Source organism: Symphalangus syndactylus, chromosome 15, assembly GCF_028878055.3.
Source record: "Symphalangus syndactylus isolate Jambi chromosome 15, NHGRI_mSymSyn1-v2.1_pri, whole genome shotgun sequence".
In the NCBI taxonomy this organism is placed as follows: domain Eukaryota; kingdom Metazoa; phylum Chordata; class Mammalia; order Primates; family Hylobatidae; genus Symphalangus; species Symphalangus syndactylus.
The window spans coordinates 90597620-90618769 of NC_072437.2; the positions used below are offsets into that span (position 1 = coordinate 90597620).

The 21150-nt window shown below is 40.2% G+C and overlaps 1 protein-coding gene across 10 annotated transcripts in view; it reads right to left on the bottom strand.

The window, feature by feature from the left end:
• MTMR6 (myotubularin related protein 6) overlaps positions 1–20863 on the bottom strand; it is a 40493-nt gene extending 19630 nt beyond the window's left edge. For 7 of the 10 annotated variants that reach the window (XM_055244092.1, XM_055244094.1, XM_055244098.2 and 4 more), the window contains exons 1-3: positions 20522–20786; positions 7266–7382; positions 946–1108 (exon numbers count right to left, since the gene is read on the bottom strand). In XM_055244092.1, the coding sequence (XP_055100067.1) occupies positions 946–1108; positions 7266–7382; positions 20522–20545 (304 nt within the window). In that variant the 5' untranslated portion in view covers positions 20546–20786. Of the gene's footprint in view, positions 1–945; positions 1109–7265; positions 7383–20521 lie in introns of all 10 variants that reach the window. The other 3 variants (XM_055244090.2, XM_055244097.2, XM_063619242.1) reach the window with 3 other exon arrangements.
• Positions 20864–21150: the final 287 nt, after the last annotated feature.

The window sequence follows — 21150 nt, forward strand, 5'->3', positions numbered from 1 at the left end:
GACCACTCTTGCAGGCAGCAATCCAGATTGCTCAACCAAAATCCAGTCCGACATATAATTCAAGTCATGTTGGGGGAAGGAAGTCACCAGATCCACAGGGCATAAATAGTGATAAGATTCTTCTTTAGTGGCTCATGCCTGCAATCCCAACACTTTGGGAGGCCAAGGAGGGTGGATCACAAGGTCAGGAGTTCAAGACCAGCCTGGTCAAGATGGTGAAACCCCGTCTCTACTAAAAATACAAAAATTAGCCGGGCGTGGTGGTGGCTGCCTTGTAATCCCAGCTACTCAGGAAGCTGAGGCAGGGAACTGCTTGAACCTGGGAGGCAGAGGTTGCAGTGAGCTGAGATTGTGCCACTGCACTCCAGTCTGGGTGAGAGAGTGAGATTCCGCCTCAAAAAAAACAAAACAAGAAAAAGGTTCTTCTTTAGGACTGATATCCATCTCAACCTTATCTCAACCTTACTTCTACTAAAATAGAATTCACCCTCTCTTGTTTCTCTGCTCATCTTCTGTATCTTCCACTCAAATCTATTAAATATTTTAGTCCCACTGCTACCAAAGGACCTTGACCTTCCTTAACTTTTCATTCCATAATATCAACTTCCAAGTCATTCTCTTTGATTGTGAAATACTCACTTAAAAAATATGTTTTGCTACTTGCCATCAATAGACTTAAAAGATTAATATAAACCTGTGGTTTTTTAAGTCTCTACTATAAATGCTTTACTTTTTCCTTACCATTACCCCTTCTGATTACACCATTCTTATATCAGATCAATAGTTTCTAATTACTTTCAGGCCAATTTGGGGGAGATAGAGTACACAAGAACCTGACTGTCAGAGTAAAAAAGGATAAAATAACAATAATAAAACATTAAATAAAGTATCTTAGATAACCCATCTCAAATTGAGCACGTAAGCTTTGGTCTCTAAGAACAATACCTTGTTTTGACAGTTGTAGCAAAGAGTTGTAAATATCATGGCAATCTCTTTCTCTGGGAACAATGAAATGCACAGTTCTGAAGTTCTTGCACTGAATCACAAGGGGGCATCCAGAAGTAGTCAAAGCAAGTTTCTCTACTGAGGCAATATGGTGGTGTAATATCTACAGCATGAAAAAACATTTAGGTCATCAACATGGAAAGCATTAAATATTCTCTTCTAGAATGCGTAAGTTTAAGACTGTCCTCCTCAAAAAAAGTTGGAAATGTTACATACTCACTCAAACTTCACGTTTTTAAATGACTGAATGCCCAAGTCAGAAATATGGGTGTCACTCTGATCCCTCCTCCATCACTCCACATACTCAATCCATTATCAGACCCTGGGAACTGCATCTCCTACATGTTTCTGTAACCTATCCACTTCTCTCTATCTCTACTGTCACATCCCTAGTTGTAATGTCCCCACTGTTTCTCACCTGAACTACTATAAACAGCCTCCTAAATGCTCTCTCCATGTCTACCCTTGACCCTCTGATCTGTTTTCTACAACACAGTAGTGAACACTGAAAAGCAGACTAAAAAAAGGAAGGCAATCTAGTCATTTCAAGTCCCTCTCCCGATCACTGTGTTCTAGTGACAACAGCCTTCTTTTGGCTCCTCAAATGCACCAAGCTCCTTTACACATGGTCAGATGCTCCCACTAACTGGAATACTGTAACACTACCTCTTCATCTAAGAACTTCTAGACACATTTCTGGCCTTTGCTCAAAACTCATAATATCACCAAAAGCGTAGCCTGACATGCCCCACAACCCTTCCCAAGTAAGTTAGGCCCCCTCCCTTTTCTTTCTGCAGATCAAGCTATCTTTTCCTTCATAGTGATGGCAGCAGCGGCCTGTGTGGAGTGGCCACTGTGAGGATGCCAGCTGCAGTGGGGGAGGTGCAGCCAGGGTTGCACGCTCTGCAGAGCAGCCAAGACCTGGGAACAGTGATCCCAGCGGAAGCCCCATGCCCTACCGAGTTGGCAGGGCAGGAGCCACACTCCCGGGCACAGCTGCAGCTGCCCAGCCATGGCTCTGGACCCAGGCATCCCTGCGCTCTTGGGGGCCTAGGAAACCCCCTCCCCCTGTAGGTTCAGAAGTGCCTGCTCCCACTCCCTGGCCTCTCCGCACTCTCATTGCCTATCCTGTGGTAGAGCAAAGTTGTGGACATGTCCCAATAGCTGAGCCCAGGTACTGTCGTGATCTGGCTGGGTGTGCATGTGCTTGGGGTGGCGCTGACACACCAGCCCCTGGCTGCCTTGGCCCCTCTAGAAACTGCTTCTGAGGCTAAAACTTTGGGTGCCCATGAGCACAGGAGGGAGGCCAAGGACCTGAGGGTGGCATGGTGAGGAGTTGATCAACATTACATCTCCAGCACTTAACACAGTACCTGGAACATTATAATTGCCCTCCTCAAATCAAAAAGCTTGCACATGTTATATATCACACACTTCAACTTTAATTTTTTAAATGTGAATGCCCAAGCCAGAAATATGGATGTCATCCCTGATCCCTCCTTTATCACAATAAGAGTCTACTAAATGCATGAATAAAAAGTCCTACTATAAACTCATACTTGATGGTATTTTAAACATATGCTTATCATTCTCACCTACTACCAATAATATTTTGTTTGCTACTAAAAATGCCTACTTTTTCTTAATATCACTCCTATTAAAATATTTATAGAAAACTTTTCTGGAGAACTAAAGATCATAGGCTCCCAATCATGCAAGAGACCCATTAATCCCAAATTAATCTAAAAATTCAATATAAATTTCAGTTTAAAAATTCCAATCTGCTTTGTTTTGTAGTGAAGGATGATTATTTATATAATACACATATATTATATAATTATTATATGTTAATATTAATTATACATATTAAATCTAAAGTTCACCTGCAAAATTAAATGCATATAAATAATCAAGAAAAGCTTGAAAAACAATGAGAGAAGCAGTTGTCAATGGAAATTAAAACCACATAGAGAACAAATAATTAACACACAGACACACACACACATACACATATAGCCCTTACTTATGGCTAAGATTTAGCACCATTATCACTTATATTAATGGGCCTGTGACAAGTTACTAAAAATGATCTAATAATAACATTTAAACAGAGAATAAGGAATAAAAGCCAACTGTAATATTACAAGTTGAGAACCCTTTATCCAAAATGTTTGGGACTAGAAGTATTTCAAATTTTGGATTTTTAAAGATTTTGGTATATTTGCATTATACTTATCAATTGACATCCCTAATCTGAAAATCTGAAATCTGAAATGCTCCAATGAGCATTTCCTTTGAACATCACGTCAGTGCTGAATTTTTGGATTGGGGATATTCAACCTGTATATCACTGTTCTGATTTTAATTATAAAGACTCAAAAGTAATTGCAGGAAGAAAATGATGAAGAAACCTGGTCCTACTACTAACTAGTTATGTGATTTGAAAACATAATCAACTGTAAAGTGAGAAAAAGGATATAAGGTTGATAAGGCCCCTTCTGGATCTAAGATGTTCATTTCTATGGCTCTAGTATACTAAACAAACTTCATTTAGGGGAAACATAAGGGAAAATACTGGTAAGAAAGCATTGAAAAGACAACAATAGGAGAGTAGAGAATAACACAGATATCTTTTTGCTGCCCCTCAAACTACATTCCCAGCAGCTGAAGGAATAGCTATATGGGAAGCCTTCATTTATATCTCTACAAGACGGATAATAGAGAAAATACTGAAGCAAGTAGACAAAGGAGGGGTAGATGGAGTGGATGATAATATGACTAATTATTTCAGAAGGTACTGCTGGGTAAAATTCCTGGCAATTCTTGCACAAACACTGGATGGAGAAGGGATCCAGTGCCTCTAGGGAATACAACTTCTCCAAGATCAGTATCTCAAGTGAGTTTCCTTGACAGCTGATATAGAATCATATATCAATTGGTTAGCCTTCTTGGGGAAATCAGAAGAGTACAATCAAAGGGAGAAAGAGAAGAGTACAGCATGTGCCGTACAGGGGTGTACCACAGAGCAACATGAATCTCTGGACTGGGAGGCATAACTGACCTCTAATCTTGATTCAACTGCTTAGGAAAATAGTATGAGTGGCTATGATTTACTGCCACTACTATGTTTTAGGCACAGATGTTTTTCATATTTTCTCTCATCTAAGACTCACAAAAGCCCTACATGATGACTGATGCTATATACCCATTTTATGTGGGTGCTAAGCTCGAAAGTTACATACTTTTTGGCAGACACTGTTGGTCTGCCATTCCCCCCACCTTCCTTACTTGCAACATCCTTTTCCCTCAAGAGATCAAAAATACTAGGATCTGCATTCTCTGCCTCCTTTTCAGGTAGGAGTAGCCAAGTGTCCAGATTTTCAAACAATCAGATGTTAGGGAAAGTCGGCTGGGGGCCTTCTGAGAGAGCTTCTCCTCCCTGATAAAAGGAGAGGGGGCTACTGAGGAAAGCCTACCCACCTCTCCTGCTTTGCAAGGTTTGGCACCATGTTCAGTCAGGTATTCTTTTACTTACAGCCAAAAGCACCCTGACAAAGTCACCCAAGCAGTGAACAGCAGAGCTGACATTTGAACCCAAAGCTACCTGACAACACAGCCTACATGAGCTCCTTTTACTACTCTGCACTGCCTGTTTAACAATGAATGAATTACTACTTCCCTGAGCTTCAGCTTCTTCATCTATAAAGTGGAGGTTCTAAAATCTGGCAGTTAGTGGCACAGAAATATGCCCAAGTCTCTTCCTCTCAGGCACAGAGACACAAGCCCCATATTCTAACCCCCTTTCCTACTTCTTTTTCTGCTTAGCACTTATCACTATGTATTTTACTTATTTACCTATTTATTGGTGATGTTATCCATATCTCTCAGCACTAGAATGTTGGCTCCATAAGGGTAGAATCTGTACCTGTTATTATTGGCTATAGTTTCCAAAATATCTAGAATAGTGATATGAAACACACTGTAGATGCTCAATAAATGTGTGCTAAATGAATGAGTGAATGAATTCTAAAACAGAAAAGGAAGAACAAAGAGTCCAAAATAGCCATGGCAATTTTCAATAACAAGTTGGGAGGGTATGCTCTACTTGATATCAAAATTTACTTAAAAGCTATAGTCAATAAAACAGTGTGGTACAGTGTGGTCAGTATACCAAACGAATAGAAAACTCAAAAGCAGAGCCTCACATACATGGAAGATGTTTTTATGACAGAGCTGGTACTAAAGACGAATGGAATGAAACAGTCAATAAATGGTGCCAGTCGTCTATATGAAAAAATAAAAATGAATCCCTATTCACATCATACACCAAAATATTTCCCAGATGTATTAACAACTTACAGGATCAAACTTAAGCTTTTAGAAGAAAATACAGAAGAACCTTTATGACTTTGACATAGGAAAGGATTTCGTAAGTCACAACAGAGCACAAACAATAAAAGAAAAAAATGAAAAATCTGTAACATTAAAAATATAAACTTTAACTGAGAGACATAAAATAAAAAACACAGAACACAAGCCACACACTGGGAAAAACTATCTATGACACACACATCTGACAAAGCATTATAACCTAGAACTCTTTATTTCTTTTCTTGAATAATACTTTTTTTTTAATTCAGTGGGTACACGTGCAGGTTTGTAATATGAATATAATGAATGATGCTGAGGTTTGAGCTTCGACTGAACCCACAGCCCCAGATAGTGAACACAGTACTCAAGAGGTAGTTTTTCAACCCTTGTTCCTCTACTTCCCTTCCTCCTACCTCTATTAGTCTATTAATGTCTATTGTTCCCATCTTTAGCTCATATGTACCCAATGTTAAGTTCCCACTTATAAGTGAGAACGTGCAGTATATGGTTTTTTGTTTGTGCTAATTCACTTAGAATAATGGCTTCCACCTGCATCCATGTTGCTATAAAGGCCATGATTTTGTTCTCTTTTTATGGCTGCATAGTATTCTGTGGTGTGTATGCACCACATTTTCTTTATCCAGTCCATTGCTAATGGGCACCTAGGTTGATTCCGTGTCTTTGCTATTGTGAACAGTGCTGCAACAAACGTGCAAATGCCAGTGTCTTTTTGGTCGGATGATTTATTTTCCTTTGAGTATATATCCAGTAACAGGATTGCTGGGTTGAATGGTAATTCTATTTGTAGCTGAGAACTCTTATAAAATCAATAAAAGACAAATAACCCAATAAAAAAAGAAAAGGAAACTCTTTCCTTTTTTTTAATCTGAAAAGGGTAAATTCTTTGTAATCAGCTCACTAACATTACAATTGGACATCTACTAGACAGGCAAAAAATTTTAAATTGACAATATCAATGTTGTTGAGGATGTACAACATTGTGTAATACACAACTGAGAATAAATTGGAACAAACATTTTGAAGAGGTGACATACTTAGTAAGGTTATATATGTGGTTATTCAAGACCCAATAATTTTACTCCCAGGCAAATATCCCAAAGAAACTCTGGCAAATATACAGAAAGAAACATATACATATGTCTCATATAAATACACAAAATGTTGTTTACATGTATATGTATACTGCAACATTTACTAGCAAAAAAAAAAAAATACCCTAATTAAAATTTGTATAAAAACACTGTGGAATATACCAAACAATCCATTTGATCTGTTAACATGTACATATTTTTTAGATTTTTAAAAATTAAAAGGAACAATAGTTTTTTTTTTTTTTTTTTTTTGAGACAGTCTCACACTGTTGTCCAGGCTGGAGTGCAATGGTGCGATCTTGGCTCACTGCAACCTCCGCCTCTTGAGTTCAAGCAATTCTCCTGCCTCACCCTCCTGAGTAGCTGGGATTACAGGCACCCACCACCACGCTCCGCTAAATTTTTGTATTTTTAGTAGAGATGAGGTTTCACTATGTTGGCCAGGCTGGTCTTGAACTCCTGACCTCGTGTTCCACCCACCTCGGCCTCCCAAAGTGCTGGGAATACAGGAGTGAGCCACCATGTCCGGCCTAGGAACAACAGGTATTTCATAATTATTTATGGAGACAACAGTGTGGTATTTTATAGAATTCCATGTTACATATTCTACAACTGATTTATCAGAAGGGAGGGCAGGAGTGATCTGGAGACCAAAAAATATTTTGGTTGAGATAGGTAACCAATGATTAAAAATTCTGTTATACACATTCAAAATAAAACATGACAGACCAAGTCCATTATTATTATGATAAACAGTACAGCTGTGGTCCTCCTTACCCAGGTTTCTTTTTGATGAGAGTCTATAAATAATAGATGTGTAGCCGTAAGATAGAGTGTTCCTGTTAATGACTTGTTGCTGGTACTGAATCGGTCAAGTAATTTTACTTGTTCAACCTAAAAGAAAAAAAGATGTTATTTCTCATTTCAAAAGTAGTATAAATTATTTTTCTGTTAGCCCAGGACTTACACGCACCATTCTCAATTGTTTCTTCCTTCTGTCTAAAATCATAAGAGCTTATTTAATACTTACTGTTAAATTCCATATATCTTTTTGGGGATGTATAAGCCACAAACAACATAGAGATTATTTACAGTTATAAATGTAACCAATAGAGAACCACACTGTAAAAAACAGTAACACTTATATTGAGGGTAGCAAGAAAGAGGGGTACAGTACAAATAAGCAAAAACATTTTTCATACCCAAGAGTCAACATTTTTATCTAAAGTTGGAAAATCAAAAAATAAATATATTATTATCTAGAGTTTTAGAGTAAACTACCAGAAAAATTAAATCAGGAAACATTTAAATGGCTGCCAACTCCAACTTAAGTCTCTATATTGTCCTCACTATCCCACACCAGGGCAATGATTGTTTTTTGTCCACCTCTGGGCTTTTACTCACACTGTTCTCTGTTTCTAAAATGGTCTCTTCTGCTTAGCTAAGTGGCAAGCATTCTTCAAGACTCACTAACATCCTGCCTCCTAACATTAACCCTTATTAGAAAATTAGTTCATTACTTATGTCTTGGCTTTGTATTCCTCTGTAGCTCTGAATTCCCTGGCATAGATTATGTCCTATGCTGCTTTGGCCTCCTCTAGTGCCTGAGCTGATAAGGCACATAGTATGTCTTTATGAATACTAGTAGACACACACACACACACACACACACACACACACACACACACACACACGATGTTGTTGCTGGAGTGGAGAGTGGGACTAGGGCTAACCAGGAATGTGCAGGAGGCTACTGCTGGGAATCTTTGTGTTATTCATCCTTATGAAAAAAAGTAAAATAATCACTGCCAACCTAAAAAAATGTTAATTTGGGCCAGGCACGGTGGCTCACGCCTGTAATCCCAGCACTTTGGGAGGCCAGCGTGGGTGGATCACCTAAGGTCAGGAGTTCAAGACCAGCCTGGCCAACATGGTGAAACCTCTACTAAAAATACAAAAATCAGCTGGGCATGGTGGCACACATCTGTAATTCCCAGCTACTTGGGAGGCTGAGGCAGGAGAATTGCTTGAACTCGGAAGGTGGAGATTGCAATGAGCCAAGACTGTGCCACTGCACTCCGGCCTGGGCAACAGAGTGAGACTCCGTCTCAAACAAACAAACAAACAAACAAAAGTTAATTTATGTGTACCAGCCGGTTGTAGACAGTTTTTAAAATTGTTTATGTCTTCCAAATCATCTAGATAGCTAACCACTAGCTTATTAATTCTACAATTTTCTCCCATATATTAATATATTTCATTACTGCTGGGCACAGTGGCTCACGCCTGTAATCCCAGCACTTTGGGAGCCAAGGCGGGCGAATCACGAGGTCAGGAGTTCAAGACCAGCCTGCCCAACATGGTGAAACCCCGTCTCTATTAAAAATACAAAAAATTAGCTGGGTGTAGTGGCAGGCGCCTATAATCCCAGCTACTCGGGAGACTGAGGCAGGAGAATCGCTTGAACTTGGGAGGCAGAGGTTGTGGTGAGCCAAGATTGCACCACTGCAATCCTGCCTGGGCAACAAGAGCGAAACTCTGTCTCAAAAAAGAAAAGAAAAGAAAACAAAAAAGAGAAGAGAAGAGAAGAGGAAGCCTTTCTACTTATAAACCTGAATAAAGATTTCTCTTAGAGGTCAACATTTATTTCATTGTTTAGGACCATTTCTTCCTTAAATAAAAATCTAGCTTCATTTTACAACACATTGCAAATCCAAACTTAAACACCTTTTAAGACAAATGGGATCAACTACTGTTTACTCCTCTTCACTGTGCGTGACTTGGCTAGAAAGGGCACTGTGGCCAGCCAGCACTGAGCAATTATTGCAATATAGATCTCACCTATCTTTTTAGGTGGAGACACAGAGCCAAACCATATCATTTCCTAAGCTATTAAAACAAAGTTTTTAAGGCTCTAACAAGAAGACAATTGATGAATATATACGGAAATAAAGGTTACCATAAAGTATCAACACTACTCAAGCAAATAATTTGTATCCACATCATTCAGTAGAGTTTCACATAGCTTCTCAGAAAAAATTAATAAGTCTATTGGCAAGTAGTCTAAAAGTGGGGAAGGGCTGATTTTATTACTATTTAATTAAATAGGAAGTTTGCTTTAAAAAGAAATCCATGTGAAAATTTAAATTTGTGGATTTTTTTGAATATCATAAATATTCCTGGCTGTGCTCCAAATACAAACCTTAAATTGTAACTTCTCTATGAGGCACAAGTATCTACAAAGCTTCTATACATGGAAAACAATCACACCACTTTTCATTTGGATTTTATTCCTCTCTGTCCATCCCCTGTTTACTATCACTCTTCCTCAGGGGTCCATTCTCTATAGGAATCTTACCTACTATCATTATGTTAGCCTGTAAGTTAATGACTCCCAAAATTGTATGTCCAGCTCTGCTCTCTCCTGAGTTCACACTGTTTGCTACACAGATAATATTTCCTGACATACTAGTGAGGTCTCATTATGTGCCTAGTGCTGTGATAAGTGCTACCATACATTATTTCTTTTAATTTTCACAACTCCTGTGTAGTATGTACTAGTACCGTCCCCACAGAAACTGGGACTTGGTGAGGCTGGTTAGTCATCTCAAAGTCATACAGCTAGAAGCGGCTAGTGGTATAGCTTAGTCATAAACCTATGTGATCTGATTCCCAAGCCAAAACACCTTCCTTCCCACTATGCTATACTGCCTCCACTTAGATGTGTTTGAGCCATGTTATACATACTGAAAGCAAAACTGATTTCCCCTCTCACCCCTCACAAATATGTTTCTAATTCTGTATTTTGGACGTGAGTTAATGTTACTCCTCCATCCTTATCAAGTCACCCACACTGGAAATCCATGAATCATCCTATGACTTCTTCTCAACCCTCAGCATACAATCAATCACCAATTCCTACCATTTTTATCACCTAAATATTTTTAAATCTGCCCCTTCCACCACTATTAAAGTAATTCCTAAATTATAATGAAAGCCTCTGTTCATGTATCTGTCTTTTCCACTAAAGACTAACATAGCCCAGGGCAAAGACTTTCATTTATGCATGAATATCTCCTAACGGCTAGTAGAGTGTCTGACACAATAAATGTTTGTTGAACTAAGATGAACTGCCACAGAAAAATTATTCCCCCAGGTGAAAACCAGAAGGTGTGCCCAATTTACCAGTGATTCCTTTTGTTGAAATCATTTGATTTATTAAATAAGATTCTTCTTTATCCCATTACACTTTTCCTCATCTCTCTGCTATCTTTTCCCTACACAGTGGGTGAACAGTAGGTATTCATTCAGTAATTCTTGAATAAACCAGCAACAAACTAAAAGCAAACAGAAAACTACTAGTAGAATACATAGGTATAGTTCAGTTTTTGGTTTTGGGTTTTTTTCTGTGTGTAGTACATGTCTGGACTTTCAATCTTCTATCCCCACTCCATCATTCAATTAGAATAAAATCACTCCTCTAGAACTGTATAGTTCTTTCTGGCTGGGTCTCTTATCAAGGCGGGAAATTTGTGGTGAAAATGCTCTTTCCAACACTCTAAGCCTATTTCCTGACTCCCCCTAGTTTTATATGCAAAATAATCTGAAATTCTCTTTGTTAGATCTTTAATTTTGGTCAGCTATACACGATTCAAATCCTAGCTGTTCATATGAATCACCTCTAAAACTTTGCAAAAGTATAAATCCAAAGCCTCACCCCAACTTCACTCAGTTATCTGAGGAGATGGAGACTAAGAATCCATATTTTTCATAAGTTCACCTGCTCATTCTCATGCAACTGAGATTTCTTCTAACTTTAACTCCAAATTAATTCCTCTGACTCTTAACACACATGAGGCTAGCTTCCTTCTCTACCTTTAGGCTCTTTTCCCAAATATTTACGGCCTCAGCTTACCTACTTCTCCCACTTTCTAAAGGAGCTTATTACAACTTTGATCCTTTAAAATGCACAACTGCTACTGGGTGTGGTGGCTCATACCTGTAATCTCAGCACTTTGGGAGGCAGAGGTAGGCAATCACTTGAGCCCAAGAGTTTGACATCAGCCTGGCCAACATGGCGAAACCCTTCTTTACTAAAAATATAAGAATTAGCGGCCAGGCGCAGCCTGTAATCCCAGCACTTTGGGAGGCCAAGGTGGGTGGATCACCTGAGGTCAGGAGTTTGAAACCAGCCTGGCCAACATGGTGAAACCCTGTCTCTAACAAAAACACAAAAATTAGCTGGGCAGGCACCTGTAATCCCAGCTACTCAGGAGGCTGTGGCAGGAGAATCGCTTGAACCCAGGAGGCGGAGGTTGCAGTGAGCTGAAATTGCATCACTGCACTCCAGCCTGGGCACAAGAGCAAGACTCTGTCAAAAACAAACAAACAAAACAAACAAACAAACAAACAAAATTAGCTGGGCATGGTGGCACACACCTGTAATCCCAGCTACTCAGGAGGCTGAGGCATGAGAATCACTTGAACCCTGGAGGCAGAGGTTGCAGTGAGCAGAGGCCAAGTCATTGCACTCCAGCTTGAGTGACAAAGCGAGACTCTGTCATAAAATAAAATAAACAAGATGCACAACTCCATTACGTGCACGCACACACTCAAACACACATATATCTTTGAAGAACATGTAGATAAATATATACTATCAGGAAAGAGTTTACTAATTCACTCAACAAAAATGTACTGGCTATCAACTAAAGGCCAATCTATCTGTATCTCATTTCTTTATCTCTAAAATAAGGACAATAATCTGTCTTCAGAAAGCTACTGAAAGGTTGGATAACAAATGTCAGGTACTGATATGGTTTGGCTCTGTGTCCCCGTCCAAATTTCATCTTGGATTGTAATCCCCATGTGTGGAGGAAGTGACCTGGTGGGAGGTGATTGGATCAAGGGGGTGGTTTCCCCCATGCTGTTCTCTCTTCACAGTGAGTCCTCATGAGTTCTAATGGTTTTAAAGTGGGGCACTTTCCCCCTTTGCTCTCTCTCTCTCTCTCCTGCCACCATGAGAAGACGTGTCTTGCTTCCCCTCACCCTCCACCAAGATTGTAAGTTTCCTGAGGCCTCTCCAGCCATGTGGAACTTAAGTCAATTAAACCTCTTTCCTTTATAAATTACTCAGTCTTGAGTTGTTCTTTATAGCACTGTGAAAATGGACTAATACAGGTACTTTATTTGCCTAATAAATATAAGCAATAAAGTGCTCAATTAAATATTTGCAAAACTACTGTAGTTAGTAATCTGGTCAAGTAGGTAGAGCCCTGACAGTCCTCTATGTCAAGCTACTGTCCAGTTAAGTTCAAATGGAGAAAGGAAGAAGGACGCCTATGGAGTTTAAAAAGCAAATTCCACATTGTAAGGTGCTCCATAGTTGGAAAAAACTACTGTAAATGATGAAAGCAAAGATCAGCAAAATGTTCTTCACTAATGAGAATAGAGAAAATACAAAATTCTCAAGAGGAAACGCAACATTTATGTCTCAATAGCAGAGGCATAACATTTTATCTGATGAAAAAAATATGTTAAGGTACAAAATCTGTGCTGTAGATTAAAAAAGATCCAGAGGTTTTTAAGCACAGTAGTCCATTAGGAAATATGGCTTCTAAGATCATTCCAGTGTCAATGTGGAGAAAATGCTGAGTTGATTAAGGGCAACCAGGTAAGAAGCTAATGAAGCCATCTAAGTGACTGGTTGATATTAGGGCCTGGAGTAAGCTATGATAGAGAGGAAGTCCATCTTGAGATAATAACAAAACTGATAAGGGAAGGAAGAGAGGAGGAAAAACAGAGATTCCTTAAGGGTTTTAAGCTTGTCACACTGGTTGCCATTCACTAAGATAAAGTAGTACAGAGAAGAAAATGTCTGAAAGAAAGGAATGTCTTTAATATAATAAACTGAGAACTATCTTAGCTTATACCAACTTATATTCAAATCTATATAACAGAAAATCATTACATACAACTGCTTCAATAGGGTAATCTCTATATGAATGTGACAGATAGTGAAATTAATCTGAAATTATTCCAAAACATTTATTTAGTATTTACACTAAAGTTCTCAAGAAAATAAGAGAATTTCTGAGAAAATACACTGATTATTTTGCTCTTTGTGGCAAATCCCACCCCTCACCCCTAAGGAGGGGAAATCAAATATTTTTCTTTGCTAAAATCATTGGCATACAAATTTCAAACCACAGACTTAGTCAACTTCTAAAAACCAACTGCTTCTTTATATTTCCCCCTTTCAGCAAGGAACTAAAAGTATTTTACAGATGTTGCTACAGATTTTCCCCAGTCTGTTCTTGGAAATGTGTTAAGTCAGATGTTTAGGAAGCAACTACAGTTCTTTTAGGTCACTATCACTGAAGTACTACAGAAACTATTAGGATCCTTAAATTATAGGTATCATCACAGCCAAAAAGTAAATGAAAAAAAAAAAAAAGAAAAAAAGACTTTGGGAAAAGAAAGAACAAACGAAAAATGAAAATGTGGCAAGGAGAAAGGAATTGGAAGATGTCACTTTGGTGAGGAATGGTAAATGCCAACATATATTACTTTAAGGACTATTTAGTTGAATTGCTGCCAACTATGGGCCTGCACTAAAGGTACCCTAATGGTCTACGCAGAAAGTTCAAATTTCAGCCAATTATAAAGTTAGAATTGGAAAACACAGAGAACCCCACACATACAGGATCACATTCAGAAAATGTTGGGGCCACTACAGTTGTAGTAGCTTATGCTTATAATCCCAACACTTTAGGAGGCTGAGGCAGGAGGACTGCTTGAGACCAGGAGTCTGAGAACCAGTCTGGGCAACATAGTAACACCCTCATCTCTACAGAAAAAAAAAAAAATTATTTTTTAATTAGCCAGGCATGGTGGCATGTGCCTGTAGACCCAGCTACTTGGGAGGTGGAGGCAGGAGGATCGTTTGAGCCCAGGAGGTAGAGGCTGCAATGAGTTATGATCATACCACTGCACTCCAGCCTAGGTGACAGAGCAAGATCTTATTGGAAAGGAACAGGAGAAAGGACAAAGAAGAAAGGAGAAAGGAAAGGGGAAAGAGAAAAGAGGAAAGGAAAAGAAAAGGAAAAGGAAGGAAAGGAAGAGAAAAGAAAAGAAGAAAAGGTTGGAAATGAAAAACACAGGGAGTCACACAAACTCACATTCAGAAAATTCAGACACCTCTTTATCCCTGAGGAAAAAGTGGCCTCTGGGACAGGAAGGGATCAATGGCCTTCTTAAGACTTCTGTGACCAACAGTTGTACTTTACTTATTCTACGACTACATAACAACAGACACTGTGGCTACTGAAGCAGAAAGTGCACCATCACTGCTCCTCTGGCTTGTCACACTCCTTCCCTATAGCCAGGCACTCGTCTGGGACTCTCAGAATCATTCCACACTGACATCCTGCCAAGAATTAGCTTTCAAAAAGAAAGCACATCAAGTTGTGTGCAGGAAGTGGAGGGCAGAGATTATGTTTTCTGTTCATGTATCCCAATTTCTAGAACAGTGTCTGGCTGCATAAATTATCAAATGAAACAGTCATGGACCTCAAGAGGGGAGAGAGTAACCTCAGATCGTAAATCCAGTGGGCACTTTTCAGTTTTATCTTACTGTGCTTATTCCATCAATGGCTTCCTATCTCACTCAAAAAAAAAAGCAAAGATTTTACAGTGGCCTTCAAGACTACAGTAACTTGCCCCTGTCCCCCAACTTTAATCTTCTACTATGCTCTCCTTCACTCACCCTGCTTTAGCTGTCTTGCTTGTTCTTAGCAACCAGGCATGCCCTCAAAGGGTTTTTGCCCCTGTTGTTCCCTTTGTTGGGACTCTCCCCCGCATGCCCCATGTGGGGATGGCTTACTCCCTCACCAGTTTCAGGTTTGTACTCAAGAGTCACCTTCTCTGTAAGAGCTTCCCTAACCACTCAATTTATAGCAGTCCTCCCTTAAACTCCCTCTTCAACCCTCATACTCTGCAGAGCCCTGGCTTGATTTATTTTTATCCATAGCATTTACCACCATCTAACATACTATACATTGAACTTAATTTTGTTTATTGTTACCTCTTCTCCAACTAGGTAAGTTATAAGGGCAGGAGTTTTTGTCTGAACCTAGAACAGTGCCTGGCCCAAGGAGGAGGAAGCAGCCAGAGGATGGAGCAGAGAAAGAAATTAGAACAGGGAAGACTGTCCCCTTCCCATCTGTGTTTCACCTCTTCCAGATGCATCCAGCTTCTCCTCCTCTGCTTGCCCGCCCCCTTCTTTTCTTTTTTCTTTTTTTAGATAGAGTGTCGCTCTGTCACCCAGGCTGGAGTGCAGTGGCGCGATCTCAGCTCACTGCAATCACCATCTCCTGGGTTCAACTGATTCTCATGCCTCAGCCACCCAAGTAGCTGGGATTACAGGTGCCCGCCTCCATGCCCAGCTAATTTTTTTGTATTTTTAGTAAGACAGGGTTTCACCATGTTGGCCAGGCTGGTCTCAAACTCCTGACCTCAAGTGATCCTCCTGCCTTGACCTCCCAAAGTGCTAGGATTACAGGCGTGAACCACCATGCCTGGCCTGCTTGCCCCTTTTTAAGTGTTTAGACTTTTCTCCACAGTCTCAATATATTCTCCTTGCATAAACTCATTTACAATAGAAATTTCAATGATCTACCTAAACACAAACAACTCCCTCCCAAATCTACTCAAGGCCAGACCTTTTCCCTCACACTAGATCCTCACAATCAGCTAGCTACTAGAAAAAATCTGACCACCTAAGCTTCTCCTATCCACCTCTCCTCTCTGTTCTTACTCACACTGCCCCAACTGACTAATCAAATCTCTTGATTAGATCATTATTCTGTGAGCAAGAGGGTGTGGTTAAGAGAATAGGCTTGCTATCAGAAAGACCTAAATTCAAGTTCCCTCCTCCACCTCTTCTTTGGTAGAGCTAACTGTGCGAGCCAGGACAAGTTATTTTATTTATTCTCTCAGGGTTTCAGTTTCCTCATCTGTAAAATGGGATAATTATCTGTGAAAATCAAAACAGCACTTTACTTGGAAAAAGCATTCAGGTGCTCCTCAAAACCTATTGGCTCTTATTTCAAAGACAATTTAAATAATATCAGTTTCTCCTTATTCTTGATCCATTCTTATTTTTATATCTCCTTCCTTCTTTCAGAGGGAAGGTATATTTGTATACATATTGGATGATCTCACATTCTAATGACAAAAAGAGGGAGCAAGCTAAAGAACAAGTTAGGCATAATTTTTGGAATAACTCAATTTGGGCCTTAGTAGGATCAGATTTTTATGGGACATTCCATTTGATTACAAACTCTAGCAATCAGTCTTTCATTTATAGCTTCAAAAAAGTTCTTCCATTCCATTCAGTAAAGTTCCATTCACAGATAAGACAATATCATTTGACATCAATATATAATGTCAGCCAAAGTACTGGCAGGGAAAGGAGAAAGATTGCATAAAGAACTGTCTCTGCATATTTCTCATTGTTTCTTGGCAGGACTATGTCATTATGGCAAAATTAGAGCTCAAAGCGATAAGCAGTAGCTACATGATTCATAAGTGTAGCTTGGAAATGCTCTTTCAGAAATCCAGATTTGGCATTTTTGATGCTATACAGTTAGTAAACCAAATGTGACCAAAACAGAATGATATACATGTTCATTAGTATTCAGCTAAAATACTTAATCTGATAAATCTCTGGTTAGCAAGCAATAATGATCCTAAATATTATTTAAAAACAATACCACATAAATATTATTTATTTATGACAAAAAGAGGTTTGGGGGGGAAGCTCTTAGAATTATTATCAGCATTTATTTCTGAATCAATACTAATGCACATTTAACAATTAGATTAAAACTAGAGAGGCACTGGAAAGAGCATACATAGTCTTTGGAGTTAAACACACCTTAAATACTAATTCTATCTCTCATGAGCTAATTGAGCGGGTTACTTAAGTTCTCTAAGCCTATTTCCTCCTCACCTATAAATGGAGATAACATTACCCAGCTGACAGGGTTATTTAAGAGATCAGTGACGATACTGTATAAATTAACATATTTATACAATTGTACATATTATAAAGTAATAATATTATATAATTGGCTATATTTACATATAGTTGCTCAATAAATGGTAATTATTACTTTTCAAATAGAGCTGACTGAACAATAAAAATCACTTAATAGTCATAAAGGACACTCTACAGTCAATTTTGATCCTAATGACTAAACTACATAGAGGTCAAAACAGCTAATAAATCTAAAACAATCCACTTTTGGTTTTTAAATACTTACACTTATTTTTGCAGCAAACTAACTAAATCCAGGTGAAGGCTATGCATAATGGAAACAGAAGTTTAGCTATGTTCAATCTTTTAAGAATAAGTTATTTTCCCAATACATTAATAATTTAAGAAAATGTTACAGTCCCCACAACAATTAACAGAATGTACCGAGGTCCACCTCTATCTTGCTGTGATGTACCCAGTGTCAACACAGTGTCTGGCACATACTAGGTACCTAGCAAATATTTACTTGCGGTCTACATACACTCACTTAATATTACTCCAGAGTAATGATCCAATACTAGAAAAACAACCCAAAGTAATAAAGGAGCATATTTGAAAAGTAGTTTTAATAGAAAATTCATCAGAAATTTCTTAGTCTCTGAAAAGACCTTATTAAACCACTAGCATGGGACCACTGTGTAAAGATAAGTCAAAATCAGAACATTACTTGAAGAAAAGTTCATCAGTTGGTAGATAAGGAGGAATATCAGACAAAATGAAGGTCACCAGTGACAAGTTTCAAAGAGCTAATAAGAGGGGCTACAACTCTACAAATAAAAACAAAGATATATATTCATAATAAATTGAAGGAGGAAAGATTTAAAATAACCAAAGGATCCTAAATATTTTCCAAGTCTGTTCACTCTTATCATCCACCTAAGAACAGGATTTGCTCTAGTTGATCAGATTCAGTTTACTTTTACTGATTTTTTATTCTTTTCCGCCACCCCGCCCCCCATTTATGTCACCCAGACTGGAGTGCAATGGCGCAATCTTGGCTCACTGCAATCTCCAATTCGTGGGCTCAAGCCATCCTCCCATCTCAGCCTCCCGAGTAGCTGGGACTACAGGTACACACCACCCCACCCGGCTTTTTTTTTTTTTTTTTGAGACTGAGTCTCGCTCTATTGCCCAGGCTGGAGTGCAGTGGCGCGCCATCTTGGCTCACTGCAACCTCCACCTCCCCGGTTGAAGCAATTCTCCTGCCTCAGCCTCTGAGTAGCTGGGATTACAGGCGCCTGCCACCACGCCCGGCTAATTTTTGTATTTTTAGTAGAGATGGGGTTTTGCCAGGTTGTCCAGGCTGGTCTCGAACTCCTGACCTCAAGTGATCCGCCCACCTCTGCCTCCCAAAGTGCTGGAATTACAGGCATGAGCCACCGTGCCCAGCCAATTATTTGTTTGTTTGTTTTTGTAGAAACTGGGTTTCACCATGTTGCCCAGGCTGGTCTCGAATTCCTAGGCTCAAGCCATCTGCCCGCCAGGGCCTCCCAAAGCGCTGGGATTACAGGCGTGAGTGAGCCACCGTGCCCAGCCTTTTACTGGTTTTCAATTGTGTGCTATGCACCGTAGAAAGCTTATGAAAAATAGAGGAGGTTCGAACTGATGCAGAAGGAAGTCACGTGCACTTAGCTACTACATAATACACATCTGGAACCAATGCAAGAACCTGATCCAATGTCCACTCTAGTCCTCTTTTCCATCTGTGCACCTTCTACTAGTCTGGTTATAGACTTAAGCACCCTTCCATTTTCAAAATTTAAGTACCCACAACTTGAATTCTCAAATTATTTTATCTTTCTTGTCTTAAAAAAAAATTTTAAGGGGTTAGTTTTCAGCATCTTCAATTTTACTAGATACGGTATGCACAATGTTAAAGACAAGCTCCAATAAAAATTAATGTGTACTTTTAAAAGGTTTTTGAAACATTTAAAAAATTTTAAAAACACAAATTCTTCTTCGAACAATGAAGATAACGAACATCTGCTGGTTCCCTAAATGAGCCGTAACTTTAAGATGGGCAGCAACTAAACGGCTTCAGCCCAAAACGTGGAGAGGCTGCCTTGCAGTGGGCTCGCAGTGATTTTAAAATGTTATTCTTCTCGTCTCGATTTATGTTTTTCTCCCTCTCAAAGTTAAACTTAAATGTTGTTGGAAACGTAATTTGGTAATATTCTGATGTCATTTCCTTTCGTTTTTAAATTTGTAACGAAATAAAAATATTTGTTCGTTCTCAAAATAAAGGTCTTCCACACACAAAAATTAAGCATGGAGTGTAATAAGGTCAATCGAATAAAGCTGCATCCGACCTTTTAAAATATGGAATAACATTTTTCCCTTCTCCAGAACTCCTGTTACACTGACTACTGACACAGGACAATGCCTTAAGTTTGAAGCACAGACACGGAAACACCGGATCCGAAAGATTGGAGACCGAGACAGCAAAGGGAGGCGGGAGCGGAGTGCTGATCTCGGCTTCTCCAAAACTCGTATTGTCAATCTGTGACACGGGACAATGAAATGCCAGCAAGGACAAGCTTACACAGCATCATAATGTTAATTTGAAGACGGTTTTCCGGTTGATGAGGCAACGAAAGGCTGAAAGACCCCAAAGTTAAAGGAGCCCCAATTTTGCCCGAGAAAACGTAGAGCTAGGAGGGCGGTGACCAGTTTTCCCAGACTTATCCCTACGCACTCCGAGATGCTGAAACTGGGACCCCTGCTCCTGTAGGTACAGGAGGCCTCTGCACCCCACTTGGCCCAAGCTGACCCTGCCCTCCAAGGCCAGGCCTGGCCAGACCCTCCCGCCCCGGGCCGGGTCTCCGCCGGGCCGGCCCCAAGCCCCGGTCAGGCCAGCCGAGCCTTCCTCTCCTCCTGCCTCAGCCGGGTCAGAGCAGGGCTCCTGAAGACTGGCGGTCCCGCGCCCGACTACCTTGGTCGTCCGGATATGCTCCATCGCAAGGAGACGTCAGCCGGCAGCCGGTGTCACAGGCGTACCATACGGCTAGAGAAACAGGGCGGTGACAGCGACAGAGAGCAAGCGGAAACTCCCTCCGCCAGCCACCGCCGCGGGTCCGTCTGCCGGCCCCGGTAGCGTTAACGGCGCAGGCGCAGCCGGTGAGCGCCGACTCCTAGAAACACTTCCCCAAACCCCGCGGCCTCCCGGGGGACTCGAGGAAGGCAGGCAGAGCGTCTGCGGACCGAGAGCGGCTTACTGGTTCGTCCCGGACAGCGGCGGATCCCACAGCGCCCCCTGCTGGAGGAGGCCGCCACTGCTCACCACCCCACCCGAGGCAGTCTTTGTCATCCTGCCGAGCGGACGCGCGGGGCGGTCGGGGAGGAAGACTGCGTGAGAACGGATCCCGAGTAAAGGGCTCTTGTGGGGTGAGGGCAAGACTGGAGGATGTTCTGAAGTCCATCGCCATACCAATGGAGAGCACCAAATTTAGTCTGAGCTGCAGTTCTACTCATAAGAATGTATTCTAAGGAAATAATCAGATTTGGAGTTATTCTAAGGAAATAACCAAATAAGAAAACCAGCCTTATTTGAAACAATCAATT